Source organism: Panthera leo, chromosome C1, assembly GCF_018350215.1.
Source record: "Panthera leo isolate Ple1 chromosome C1, P.leo_Ple1_pat1.1, whole genome shotgun sequence".
In the NCBI taxonomy this organism is placed as follows: domain Eukaryota; kingdom Metazoa; phylum Chordata; class Mammalia; order Carnivora; family Felidae; genus Panthera; species Panthera leo.
The window spans coordinates 219,102,817-219,116,859 of NC_056686.1; the positions used below are offsets into that span (position 1 = coordinate 219,102,817).

The 14,043-nt window shown below is 42.8% G+C and overlaps 1 protein-coding gene across 1 annotated transcript; it reads left to right on the forward strand.

Moving 5' to 3' along the window:
* Positions 1 to 788: 788 nt before the first annotated feature.
* LOC122228478 (olfactory receptor 12-like) lies at positions 789 to 1,693 on the forward strand. Its single transcript, XM_042953535.1, is given in 2 exon segments — positions 789 to 1,041; positions 1,044 to 1,693. Coding segments are annotated over 2 exon segments (903 nt in total).
* The last annotated feature ends 12,350 nt before the right edge of the window (positions 1,694 to 14,043 follow it).

The window sequence follows — 14,043 nt, forward strand, 5'->3', positions numbered from 1 at the left end:
CATATTGTGGGAACTCCTCAATTTTTAAATTGTGTGTCTGGCAGTATTTATGCAAAACTTTTATAGATAACACTTGAGGTCTAGCATAGCATGTCTTCTCTTGAGATATATTTGCTTTTGCAAGGTGTCAGAGGCACAGCACTCAGATCTCACCATAACACAATTTCAGTGACTGAAATGGTCAGAAGTTGAGATGCATACCTACTCTCTATTTAACTCACTCCAATGGTGCATCCTGGGTGGTCCTAGTAACTAGCCACTGTCCGCATTAGTTCCGCAAGGCATAAACCCACTGCTTGGCACCTAGTCTCTCAGACTTCCTCTTCAAAACTGGCTTGTGTCTCAAGGGAAAAAAGACATTCTCAGTAATGGAATCCCTGGGTCTGTGTGTTTGTCTTGAATTTCTTTAGTAATTCGTTACTAAATCATTAAGTCTCTTCTACCTTCAATTAGATTTTGTTTTTGTTGTTGTTTATCAGTTTTTAAATGTTTGTTTTTGAGAAAGAGAGCGCTTAAGCAGGGGAAGGGCAGAGAGAGAGGGAGACAGAGAATCCCAAGCAGGCTCCAGCCTCTGAGCTGTCAGCACACGGCCTGATGGGGGTCTCAAACCCATGAACCATGAGATCATGACCTGAGCAGAAATCAAGAGTCAGACACTCAAATGACTGAGCCACCCAGGCACGCCATGTTGCCTATCTTTTCTTAACAGTCTTCAGCAAGAAGTTTAGTTTGACTTACTTAGTCTGCCAGTACAGAAGGTGTAATTCCCCTGGTGAGGCCTGAGGCTCATGCCATTGCACAGAAATGGGAACCTCCCCATGGTCTACTTTCAAGATTTTGTGCTGGAGGGATTTCAGGGTGGCCCGGAGACCCAGGCTCTGCTCTTTGCTGTTTTCCTGAACATGTACATGGTAATTGTGATGGGGAACCTCACTATTATCATGGTCACCACCTTGGATGCCCGCCTGCACTCTTCTTCCTCATGTGTCATTGCCCCCAGTGCCCCGGCCAACTTCTTCTCCCCACCCAAGGTCATCACCTTTGCTGTGCCACCCAGTTATTCTTCATCTCCTTACTGGTCACCACTGAAGGCTTCCTCCTGGGCGTCATGGCCCGTGACCATTTCATGGCCGTCTGCAGCCCCCTGTGCTACCCCATCACCATGTGCCACTCTGCCTACACTCACCTGGTGCTGGGCACCTACTGTGGAGGCTGCCTCAACTCTGTTGTGCAGACCAGCCTCACATTCCTCCTCCCATTCTGCAGCTCCAACTGCATCAACCACATCTTTTGTGACGTGTCCCCTCTGCTCCAGCTCGCCTGTGGCAGCACAGCCATCAACGAACTTCTCTTGTTTGACATCTGTGGGCTCATCATTGTGGGTGTGACATTTGTAGTCCTCATCTCCTATGGCTACATCACAGTGACCATCCTGAGGATGCGCTCAGGAGCTGGGAGACGCAAGGTCTTCTCCACCTGTGGCTCCCGCGTGACTGTAGTGACTCTCTTTGTTGGGACTGTCTTTGTCATGTATGCCCAGCCAGGAGCCATTGAGTCCATGGAGCAGGGCAAGGTGGTCTCTGTCTTCTACACGTTGGTCATCCCAATGCTCAATCCTCTCATCTACAGTCTTCGAAACAAGGATGTGAAGGAGGCCCTGTGGAGGCTGGGCCAGAGACACATGGTCACATGAAGGATGTGCTGGTGGGAGACAGTGTCCTACAGGTTGGATGGAGACCTCAGAGAGACACTGAAATGTGAGGACCCCTTCAAACCTCTTCCACTTCCAGAAGGAATTAGATGTGTTAAGAAATTCACTCATTTATGCATTCGATCAATGTTGCTTGAAAGTGTTTAATGGACCACATGTTTACTAAGTCTGAAATGTATAGACAAATAAGGATGTTCTTCACCCCAAACTAAATGTTCAAGGAAGGAGCATAACTTGAATCACATGAATATAGAGCAATCTCTGGGCATCAAGACAGGGGTGGCATCATGGTTCTCTGGGCAATCCATGGGATTCAACAGGAAAGAAGTCAAATGTTTGTGCATCTTGATCAAACTGGGAAGAAAAAAATGTTTGCATCACAGCACCTCCACCCTCCTGTCCTCCAGATGCAGGGCCTTGTTGTCTCTTGTTGGCCAGACACGAGCATTAACTAAAAGGGGCACCTGCCCCCATTTACCTCTCATCAGCCTGTCCTCAACACCATCACCGGAGATACCTGTTTAAAACAATCATTTAATGCAAGGCCAAGGCACTCCCTATGGTGGGTTTGGCTGGAGTGGTTCAGGTCTGACTACAGGGCGTCTCTCACAGAGGAGCCAGGTTGCTGGTCTGAGGCAAATGTACTGGTTTCATTCAGGGAAGAAGATCCCTTGAGCTCTGCTTCATGGTACCAAGCAGGGGAGACACTCTCACTAGAAAAGACAACCCAGAGCTCTAGCTAGGACATCTACCTTCCTAGTCACAGGTCGAGAGACATGAAGTACAAACAGATAGATATAATTTTTAACTATCTACGGAAAAATGCTCAAATCGCATCCATTCAGGGAGTTCACCACCCAGGTCAAGAAAAGAAACCTACCCAGTTTCCACAACACCCCTCCTACTCCCTTCTAGTTAACACCTATCCTGCCTCTAATGCACAGATTGGTTTTGCCTGCCGTGAACTTCCTATGAATAGAACCACACAGCGTTCCTTCTTTTGTGACTGTTTTTCCCTGCTAATATTCTCTTTGTGAGATTAATCCTTGTGACTGTATATAGTAGGAGTTTGTTAATTGTCACTAATGTATAAATTTAGTTATATGGAGACACTATTATTTGTCCATCTTACTGCTGATGAACACTTGGGTTGTTTCCAGTTATTGGCTTTTTTAGAAAAATGCTGCTATGAAATTCTTTTACATGTTTTGTTTTGTTTTGTTTTGTTTTGTTTGTTTTGCTGTGAGTGAATTCCTGTTGGGCATTCTTAGTGGACTTGCTCATCTTTTTGGATAACTCAAGTTTTCCAAAAATGTTACAGCAATCTTTGTTCCCAGAAATAGTGCACAAGAGTTCCTGTTGCTGCATATTATCACGAATAAGTCATGTTGTCTGTCTCACCAATTTTAACCATTCTGGTGGGCATGAAGCCACCATGATATGTGGCCAATGGGCTGACCAGATTACCATATAATTAGCAGCAATTTGGATGTCCTTTTTGGGGAAGTATATATGCCTTGCTCATTTCTTACACTGTATTGTTTTTCTTTTTCATATTGACAGTAGAATTTTGTTTCTATATTCTGGATAGGAGCCCTTTATCAGTTTTAGGATTTGCAAATATCTTCGCCCTCTTTGTAGCTTCCACATTTGTACTTGTATTGATTTAAAAAAAATTTTTTTTGATTATCAGAAGTTCTTAAATTTACTCAGTAAAGTTAATTTACCAACCATTTCCTTCATGGTTACTTTATCCTATGGCATGTTTAAAGAACTATTGCCCATACTAGATCAAAAAGATATTTCTCTATGTTATCTAGTAGAAGTTTTCTTCCTTTGTCTTTTATATTAGTATCTATAATCCACATGGAGTTAACTTTTTTGTGGTTTTTGTGATGTAGGGGTTATTTCGGGTCTTTTTTCCATATGGTTATCCTACTGACCTTTTTTTTTTTTAATGTTTATTTATTTTTGAGACAGAGAGAGACAGAGCATGAACGGGGTAGGGTCAGAGAGAGGGAGACACAGAATCTGAAACAGCTGTCAGCACAGAGCCCGACGCGGGGCTTGAACTCACGGACTGCAAGATCATGACCTGAGCCGAAGTCGGCCGCTTAACCGACTGAGCCACCCAGGCGTCCCCCCTACTGACCTTTTTAATATACATACACATGTACGTTTTTTCCCCCACTGTGTAGTGTCACCTTTGTCATAAGCCAAGTGTCCCTATATATATAAGTTGGTGTGTTTCTAGAGTCTCATTCTGTCTCGTCAGGCTATTTATCTATTCTTGTCCTATTTTATAATGTATTGTTTCATGTTTAAAAAGTAAAATATCATAAGCTCTTCAATATATATGAATATAACAAATGATGTGCAATATCTTTAGAAATATAATTTTAAATGCTATTGAAATATAGAAAAGAACTGAGTAGGGTGCCTGGGTGGCTCAGTCGGTTGAGCATCCAACTTCAGCTCAGGTCATGATCTCACTCCATGAGTTCAAGCCCCACATCGGGCTCACTGCTGTCACTTTGGATCCTCTGGCGCCCTCACTCTCTTCCCCTCCCCCACTCACACTCTCTCTCTCAAAAATAAATAAACATTAAAAAAAAAGAACAGAGTAAATGGAGAACTATACTATGTTCATGGATAAGAAGTTTTAACATAAATATTCTTATGCAATATAGCCAATATACTCAATGCTGTCTTAATCCTAACATGATTTTTTTTATAGTACTGGACAAGTGATTCTAAAATTTCTACATGGAAACTATAAGAATAACCAAACCTACATGAAAAATTAGAGCAAAGAGAAGGAATATGCCTTTCTTACCTAGAACTCTCCCACAATCAAGAGCACACCAGGTTGAATCATGAATGCACCCTAGGCAGAGGCCCTGACATTTCTGGCTCTCAGTCCATTAACCTTTTCCATGCTCTCCCTGCCCACCGTGGCTTCTCTGCAAATAACTGTTCCAGCCTCAGACCAAGCAGTTTATCAGAGCCCCTGGAAAGGGCTTCTAACTGTGTCTCAGCCTCAGGCTCAGGGGAGGGTGATCCTTATGGTGAGGCTAATAAGACCAAACCCAGAGAAGTCTGGCCATGTTGGCACTCTCTCTGGACAATCGTGGTCCCTCCCTTGTCCCAGGAAGCCAGTGCTCCTCTTGTAACAAGTCTGCAACAGTGCCTAGAATGAACCTCCTTCCTAGCTTGCTGGCTACACCTCATCTTGTTTCCCTCTGCCCTACCCCCCACCCCCACAGTCCCTGCATCCAACTCCAGGACAAATCTACGTACTTTTCTGCATGTCTTCTCCCCACCGTGGATACTCCTAGCAATGCATCTCCCATGTTACATGAATGGTAACTCTGTGTGTGTGTGTGTGTGTGTGCGTGCGTGCGTGTGTGTGTGTGCATGCACATGCACTTTCCTCAAGGACTGAGATCACATCTCAGTTGTCTCTGTAGCCCTGTTCCCGGCACCTGGTGGATGCTGAAGGTTGGCCGAACTGAAATGAGTTAGCCAAACTGCCTCGCCATCAGCAGAGTAGGTCATCATGAATTTTGCTAAAAACGTGGGGCCATCAGGCACTTCCATCTTTACCTCCTTCCTCTATCTTCCTGGGATGAATCGTCCCTAACCTGCTCAAGACTCAACCCTATGCTGGGTGTGGGCTCCTTCAGGACTCCCTGCCAACAAGCATTGTCCCTCTACTTAATTTTGACCTTTCTTCCTTCCTGACTCATTCTCTTCAGGCTTCAAAGGTGTGCAAAGCCCAGACATCTCTGTAGCCTGCTTATATCTCTCACTCACTCCCCATGAACGTTTTTTAAACTCATACTCTGCACTCACTGTCTCTGCCTGTGCTGTCCTCCATCCCTTTGCAATCATGCCTCTGCACCCAGCACTGCATCTAATTGCTGGCAATGGTGTCTCCAAGTCTGATGGACGCTTTCTGGTCCTTATCAGTGATGGCCCAAGTGTAACCCTTTTCTTCTTTGAAAGCTCCTCTTCCTTTAATGTCTAGGACATGTGGCAACCTCTGTTCTTTCCAAATGCCTCAGATCATTCCTACCCAGACACTTGTGTTGGGCCCTGTCTGTCATTCTATTTAAATGCTGGTGCCCCCAGGGAGCTGTTCTTGCCCCTCTCTCCAGGGTCCACCACCTCAGAGGTCACTGTCTCCACAGGAGACAATCTCATCCCATCTCATCTATCCACACCCATAATGCACAAATACTACTTCAACAGCTTAGTGATTCTCACATATGAAAACTGCCATGAAACTATCACCCAGGTCAAGACCGAAACGTTCTCAGAACCAAAGGGGCTAATTTCTGCCTTTCCCCAGTTAATGCTCTGCTCCTAGGATGACAGCCATTCTGATCTCTAATAACATAATTTTCTCTGCTTTTGAACCTCATAAAAATGGAATTAAACACTGTGTCCTCTTTTGTCTGGCTTGTTTGGCTCAGCACAATGCTGTGAAAGTCCTTCATGCTGTAGCACGTCCCAAAGGTTCACTCTTTCCCACTGCTGCACGGTACTCTATCACATGAACACACAACCTACTTATCCTCTCTACTGTTGATGACCACTTGAGCTGTTCCCTTTGGGGCTATCACAATTCAAACTGACATGAACAACTTTTTGCATGCCTTTTGATGGTCATAAGCACTCATGTGTGTTGCAACTATGCCAGTGAACTAAAGTTTCTGGGTCACTGGGGCCTGTTTAATGTTAGTAGATAATGTCAGTTATATGGAAAATTTCAAAGAATCTACGAAATATCCCATAGACCAATAAATAAGTTTAGCAAAGTCTCAGAATACATAGCCAGAATACAAAATCAATCATATTTGTATAGATTAGTAATCAACAGTTGGAATTTGAAATTTTGCAAGTACAATAGCTTCACATTTTGCAACAGTATCAGCAGTATCACAGAAATGAAATGCTTCAGTATAAACATAACAAAATAAGCACAAGATATATTTGTGTAAAATTATAAAGACTGATTTAAAAAATTAAAGAAAGCCTAAATAAAGGGAGACATAAATGGTGTTCATGGAATACCCTATACTGTTAAGATATCCCTTCACCCGAATTTGATCTGTAGATTCAGTACAAACCTGATCAAAATCCCAATAGGTTTTTTAAAGATATTGATGAACTAATTCTAAAATTTACATAGAAAGGCAAATAGTCCTATTAGTTATCTATTGTTGATTAATAAATTATCCCAAAACATAGAGGCTAAAAAACCAAACATTTATCACGTCAGTTTCTGTGGGCCAGAAACGTAGACACAGCCTAGCAGGCTGTCCACACTCAAGGTCTCCCTTGAGACAGCAAAGTGTCAGCCTGGGCTACAGTCACCTAAAGGCTCAAGATCACTCAAGTGTCCATGGACAGGCCTCAAAAGACCTTCTCCCAAGCTCCCTCATGCAACTTGGCCCCAGGACTGACCAATGACACTGCAGCTGACTTCCTCCAGACAGGCAGTGAGAGATGGGGGCCTGACATCCCATCGTTTTTCCTGTATTCATTTGGTCAATTTCTCTCCCACATGAAAGATACACTCATTCCATCCCAAGGTTCGCCCAAATCCTATCTCATGACTACACCTCTTCAAAGTCTAGGATCTCATCACTTATATTGGGCCCACGTGGGGACACAGTTCCTCAGGAGCAGTTCCTCAATTACGGCTCATTGAGTACAATTTTTCTCAACCTGGGATTGGTGAACCTAAAGAGAGAGGTTATTTGAATCCATACATTCCCAACATGCAATGGTGGGACATGCATGGAACAGCTTCTGTAAATGCTCCCGTTCAGGATTCAGAGAAGTGGGGACAGAGAGGGGCCACTGGACCATAGCAATTTTGAAATCCAGCTGGGAAATGCTCTAAGTTCCTTAACTATGTCTGATGGCCCAGGAATAATGCTCAGGGGCCTTTGGCTCTGCCCTCTGGGCCATCTTTCTTTTTGCATGAATGGTATAAAATGCTTTTAGCTAAATATTTCTCTGACCCTGATTTTTGCCAGTACGATTCTGGAAGCCCAAAGACTCCTCTCCATTCTTATTTATCACCGTCCTCCTCTTAGCTAGCTGGTGGTGCTGTTGCATGTTGAACTCTTAAGAACATGGAGGTCTCCTGCAAATCTCGAAGCTCTCTGACGTCATTCCTTCATGCTTTGGTCTCCTGCTGAGACTGGTGAGGACAAGGTCCTTAGCTTCCTGCTGGTGCTCTGTGAGTAAAAGCATCTTTGAGGCACATCCTTCCTCTCTTCCAAAGGCTTTTTATGACTTTAGATCCTTATAAGGTCTAACAAAGGAGTTCACAGTCACACCTGTGGTTTGATTTCTGTATTTAGTTTTACTGGAAGTGCCCTGGATTTGAGCCTTTCTCAGAGGCCATTTCCTAATTTTAACATCACTTGTCATCTGGAGAGGCTGAAAAATTTTAAAACATGATTTCCTGGCTCCTTTCTGTTTAAGGGCACTTCGTTTTATTAAATGTGGATCTTCTTGAATTTTACTATAAGCAGCAAGGAGACAATCTCCTTCACTAGGTTTCCCAACCCATTCAGCATAACTTCTACTTTCCGTGTTACCTCAAGCAACGACAAACTTTTCTGCCGCTACCTAACTAGCGTCCCCTTTTTTTCTGTAAGCCCTAAGAAGAGACTACGAGCTTCCTGAAGGCATTCTAGATTTTCACAAACACTATCCTCAAAGCCCATGGCCTGGTGCCAACGCCACTTCCACAGTTTACCATTTTTTATGTGCTTCCAGGTACAAAGTCTGTTCTAATTATCCATTGATGCATAACAGATTATCCCCAAATCTAGAAGCTTCAAACAAAAAACATGTATTATCTCACAAAGTTACTGAGGGTCTGTAATCTGGGAACAGCTCAGCTGAAATAAAGCTGATTCTTTCTCAGAGTTACCCGTGAGAATGCAGTCAGCTGAAAGATCTGCTTCTAAGCTCACCCACAAGATTGCTGACAGATGTCAGTTACTCACTGGATAACTCACATCCTTGTCAAGTGGATCTCACTTTACAGTGCCTAAGCATCCTTACAATATGCAGCCTGTCTTACCTGAGAAAATAATGAGAGACATAGAGAAGGGGATGAAGAGGAAGAGAGAAACAGAGAGAGGAAATGAGAAGCCAGGCTTTATATAACTAACTGAATAGCGACAGAAACACACCATTGCTTCTGCCCTACTACTCGTTAGAAGGAAGTAACTAAGTTAAGCCTAGCCCCAGAAAGGGGATTATACAATGGTGTTAACACCGGGGGGGGGGGGGCAGAGATCATTGGGGCCCACTTGGAGGTTGCCTACCCATAATACAAGTCACAGACTGGAAGAAAATATTTGCATGTTTTTTATAAATATATATATATATATATATATATATATATATATATACACATATATATATATATACACACATATATATATGTGTGTGTATGTGTGTGTGTGAGTGTGTACACACACACACACACACACTCTCTCACTAGACTAGCTAAAATGTAAAAGTCTGATCGTAAGGGCAATGGAGCGCTCATATATTTCTGGTAAGAATATGAAATGATACACCTTCTTTGGGAAGCAATTTAATAATTTACTAAAAAGTAAAACATACGCCAACCATATGACCTCGCCAATCCATTCCTTGATGCTGACCCAAGTGATATGGTAGCATACGTCCACACAAAGACCGGTGCGTGAATGTTTATAGCGCCCATATTTGTCATGGCCCAAGAATGGAAGTGGCCCAAAGACATCAACAGACCGATGCACACCCGGACTGTGGCAAACACAATGTGTGAGTACTCGGCAATAAAAATCACCAAACTATTGATACACCCAGCAGCAGGCATGGGTGAATTTAAAAAAACAGACAAAGAAACGAGCGTGTACTCCACGATTCAATGTATATGAAGGTCTAGCAAATACAACATAATCTATATGAAAAGAGGTCAGTGGTTGCCTGAGGAAAGGAGTGAGAGGGAGGGAATAAAACCAGGCATGGAGACTTGAGGTTTCTCCAGCATGGGCTCGCAAGTCCCCACTCCATCCTACCAGTGAGTAGAAGCCTGAACAGACTGAGAAATCAACTCTTCTTAGATCCACAAGAGAGTGAGGTCAGGCAGTAAACCACCGCTCCCAACATTGAAGACACAGGAAAACACTGAGAACCACAACTTACTAGAGCAGAAACTCTGAGCCGAATCCTTGGGGGGACCAGCGCCAGCTCAGAAACCCTGAGCCACAGCTGATGAGCTGCTGGAGGCTCAGTGTGGATGAGCCTGAGGAAAAAAACCTCTAGGGGGACCCAGCCGTCAGGGGCCCCCACGCTCTGGGGCGTTTTCCTCCCGGAGCTCTACCAGGTTCTCACACAAATACTGGAGAAACTCCCTTCACGCCTCTGACGGCAGGAGGGGGCAAGGAGCCATTTTGAAACATGCCAGAACATTCTGCACTTCTCAGCAAGGTTCTCCCTCAGGAGAAGGCTATTTAACTATTTCACCAGAGTGTAACCTGGTGGGGAACTATCAGAACATAACTGACCTGGTGGGAGGGAAACACCCCGCGGTGGCCCATTCTGGCCACACTGTGCCACGCGGGGCTGCGTGTGGAATGAAGTGACAGCTGAGACGCACTGTGCAGGCTGGAGTCCAGAGGCGCAGGCTCACTGCAAGACCAGCTGAGGTCACAGGACTGGGAGTGCCTCCCCTCCCCCTACCTCACCACCACATCACCAGAGGCCTGTTGACAGCAGTTCTTCTAACTCAGTACACCATGTCTGAGAAAAATTACGAGGCATACTGAAACCAGAAAAACAGATTTTTTAAAAAGACAGCAAGCATTAGAACCACATCCAGGTACGACAGACATGGCAGAATTGCACGACCAGGAATTTAAAGCAACTCCGAGTAATACGGTAAGGGCTCTAATGGATGATGCAGACAGCATCCAAAACCAGATGGGCAAAGGTAGACAGAGAAATAGAAATTCTAAGGAATGACCCAAGGGAAATGTTAGACATAAAAAACACTAATAGAAATGAAGGATGCCTGTGATGGGCTTATTAGGAGGGGGACAGGGCCGAGTGGAGCACCCGTGAGCTTGAAAACATGACAACAGCAGCTTCCAAAACTGAAAAGCAAAGAAAAAAAAAACCTGGCAAAAGATCCCCCAGAATATCCAAGAACTGTGAGACACCTACGAAAGCTGTAATGTGTGTGTAATGGAACACCTGAAGGGGAAGGGAGAGAGAAAGGAACGGAAGAAATAGTTGAAAAACTAATAATGACTGACAGTTTTCCCTAAATTACTGTCAGACACTGTCTTCGTTCTGCTGCTATAACAAAAGTATAGTAGACTGGGGAGGTTAAACAGTAAATGTTCGCTTTTTTCACAGTTCTAGAGTCTGGAAAGTCCAAGATCCAGTGTCCGGTGAGGACATTCTTCCTGCCTTGCAGACGACCACCTTTTCACTGTCCTCAGATGGCTGACAGGGAGAGGAGGCGAGCTCTCCTGGGTCCCTTCCTGTAAGGGCACCTGTTCCATAATGAGGTCCCAAAGTACAATCTCTAAATACCGTCACACTAGAGATTAGGGATTCAATATATTAACTGGGGAGGGGACACAAACATTGAGTTCATAGGAAACACCAACGACAGATCCAGGGAGGTCAGAGAATGACACGTGTATTAAATACTGAAAAACAAAGGAAAAACAAAACCAAAAAAACTACACCTAAGTAAATCATATTCAGAATCAAAATAAAGAAAGAATCCTGAAAGAAGCCACAGGGGAAAGTGAGCACCTTATCCACAGAGGAGCAAAGACAAGAATTACATCCAACTTCTCAAAAAAGCATGCAAGCAAGAAGAGAGTACTTAAAATGTTGACAGCAAAACCCACCAACCCAGAATTCTGTACCCTGTGAAATCATCCTCCAAAGGTGAAGGAGAGAGGCACCTGGGTGGCTTTGTCAGTGAAGCGTCCGACTTTGGCTCAGGTCATGATCTCACGGTTGGTAAGTTCAAGCTCCGCATCAGGCTCTGTTTTGACAGCTCACAGCCTGGAGCCTGCTTCAGATCCTGTCTCTCTCTGACTCTCCCCCATTCATGTTCTGTCTCTCTTTCTCTCTCAAAAAAAAAAAAAAAAAAAAAAAAGGAGAAATAAAGACTTTCTCAGACAAAAATTTAAGGAATCTTTTGCCAATAGACCTGCCTTATTCAAGACGTGTCCAAAGGAATTTTTTAGAGAGAAGAAAAATGATGTAGGTCAGAAACTCAGACCTGCATTTAAAAAAAAAATACGGTTGTGGGGCGCCCGGGTGGCTCAGTCAGTTAAGCATCCGACTTTGGCTCAGGTCATGATCTCACGGTTCATGACTTCGAGCCCCGAAACGGGCTCTCTGCTGAGACAGCTCAGAGCCTGGAGCCTGCTTCAGATTCTGTGTCTTTCTCTCCCTCTGCCCCTCCCCTGCTTGTGCTCTGTCTCTCTCTCTCTCTCTCTCTCTCTCTCTCTCTCAAAAATAATGAAAAACATTTAAAAAAAATACTGTTGAAAAAGAAAGAAGTAAAGGGAAAATAAAAACTTACATTTTTCTGTTTCCTAATTGAGCTAACATAACTTTTTTTTCAAAATAATGACAGTAACAAAGTCTTCAATTTTGTATGTCTATATACCCACATGCATGTTTAGTCATTCTTTCACTTACAGATAAGCGAACTAAGTAGCAGCACTATGAAAGATGGGAGGAGCAAGCAGGCTCATGTTGGTTTGAGTCTTCAGTACTCAGTACCTGTGAAACAGCAGGTGAAAGTAAACTTTGTTTAGCTGCAAACATATACTGAAGACCCTAGAGCAACTACTAAAAAAAAAAAAAAAAAGTAAAAAAAAAAAATATATATATAATTGTTACGCTAAGAAAAGGTAAAATGAAATCAAATGAAATGCTCAGTTAAAGCCACAAAAGGCAGAAAAAGTGGGAGACAAAAATAGGAACAAAGAACAAGGGGAACAGCAGAAAACAAATATGGTAGATACTCGTCCAACCAGATCAATAATCACTTTGAATATCAGTGGTCTAAACGCACCAATTAAATGGTATAGACTGTCAGAATGAATCCAAAAAAACAAAACCCAATTGTATGTTGCCTATAAAAATCTCACCGAAAATACAGATTGGGGCACCTGGGTGTCTCAGTTGGTTAAGCATACAAATTTTGATTTTGGCTCAACCATGATCTCATGGTTGTGAGATCGAGCCCCGTATCAGTCTCAGGAAACAAACAACGGAGCATCAGACTGTATGAGGGAAAAGTTGGTAGAACTTCCAGGAGAAATAGATAAATCCATTATTATTATAGTTGGAGACTTTAACACCCCTCTTTCAGAAAATTAGTAAGGACGTGGTTGAACTCAACAAGACTATCAACCAGTTGGATATAATGGACATCTATGGATTACTTCCCCCAACAACAGTAAAAGGCACATAATTCACAAACTTGTTTGGAACATTCACCAAGAGAGACTACATTCCGGTCTATAAAGCACATCTTAATAAATTTAAAATAATAGAAATCATACAATGTCTACTCTCAGATCCCAACAGAATAAATGAGAAATCAATAACAGAAAGCTGGCTAGAAAATCCCCAACTACACAGATACTAAACACACTTCTAAATAACACAAGGGTCAAAGAAAAAAATCTCAAAAGAAATTTAAATATGTTTTGGAACTAAGTGAAAATAAAAACACAACTCATCGGAACTTGTGGGGTGCAGTAAAAGCAGTGCTCAGGGGAAATGACAGCCCTGGATTCATATGTCAGGATATGAGAAAGCTGTGCAGTCAATTATCTAAGGTTCCATCCTAGAAAAACAGAGCTCATGAAATCCAAAGGAAGCAGGAGGGAAAAGAGAATAAAAATTAAAGTGGAAATTAATTAAAAACAGAAAAACAATAGAGAAAAATCAATGAAATCAAACGGTGTCACTTTAAAAAGATCAATAAAATTGATAAGCCATTAGCCAGACTAAGAAAAACAGAAAGAACAAAATATTATTAATATCAGAAATGACAAAGACGACATGACTACAGATCCATGAACATTACAAGGATAATGAAAGAAAACTAAAACAATAACTTGGTAACCTAATGAAATATACAATCCTGGGATTAAATCTGGACATGCCTATATCTTTTAAAGAAATTAAAAGCCATAATTGATAACCCTCCAAAGCAGAAAGCACCAAACTCAGATGAGTTCACTGATGAATAAATCGTAGCA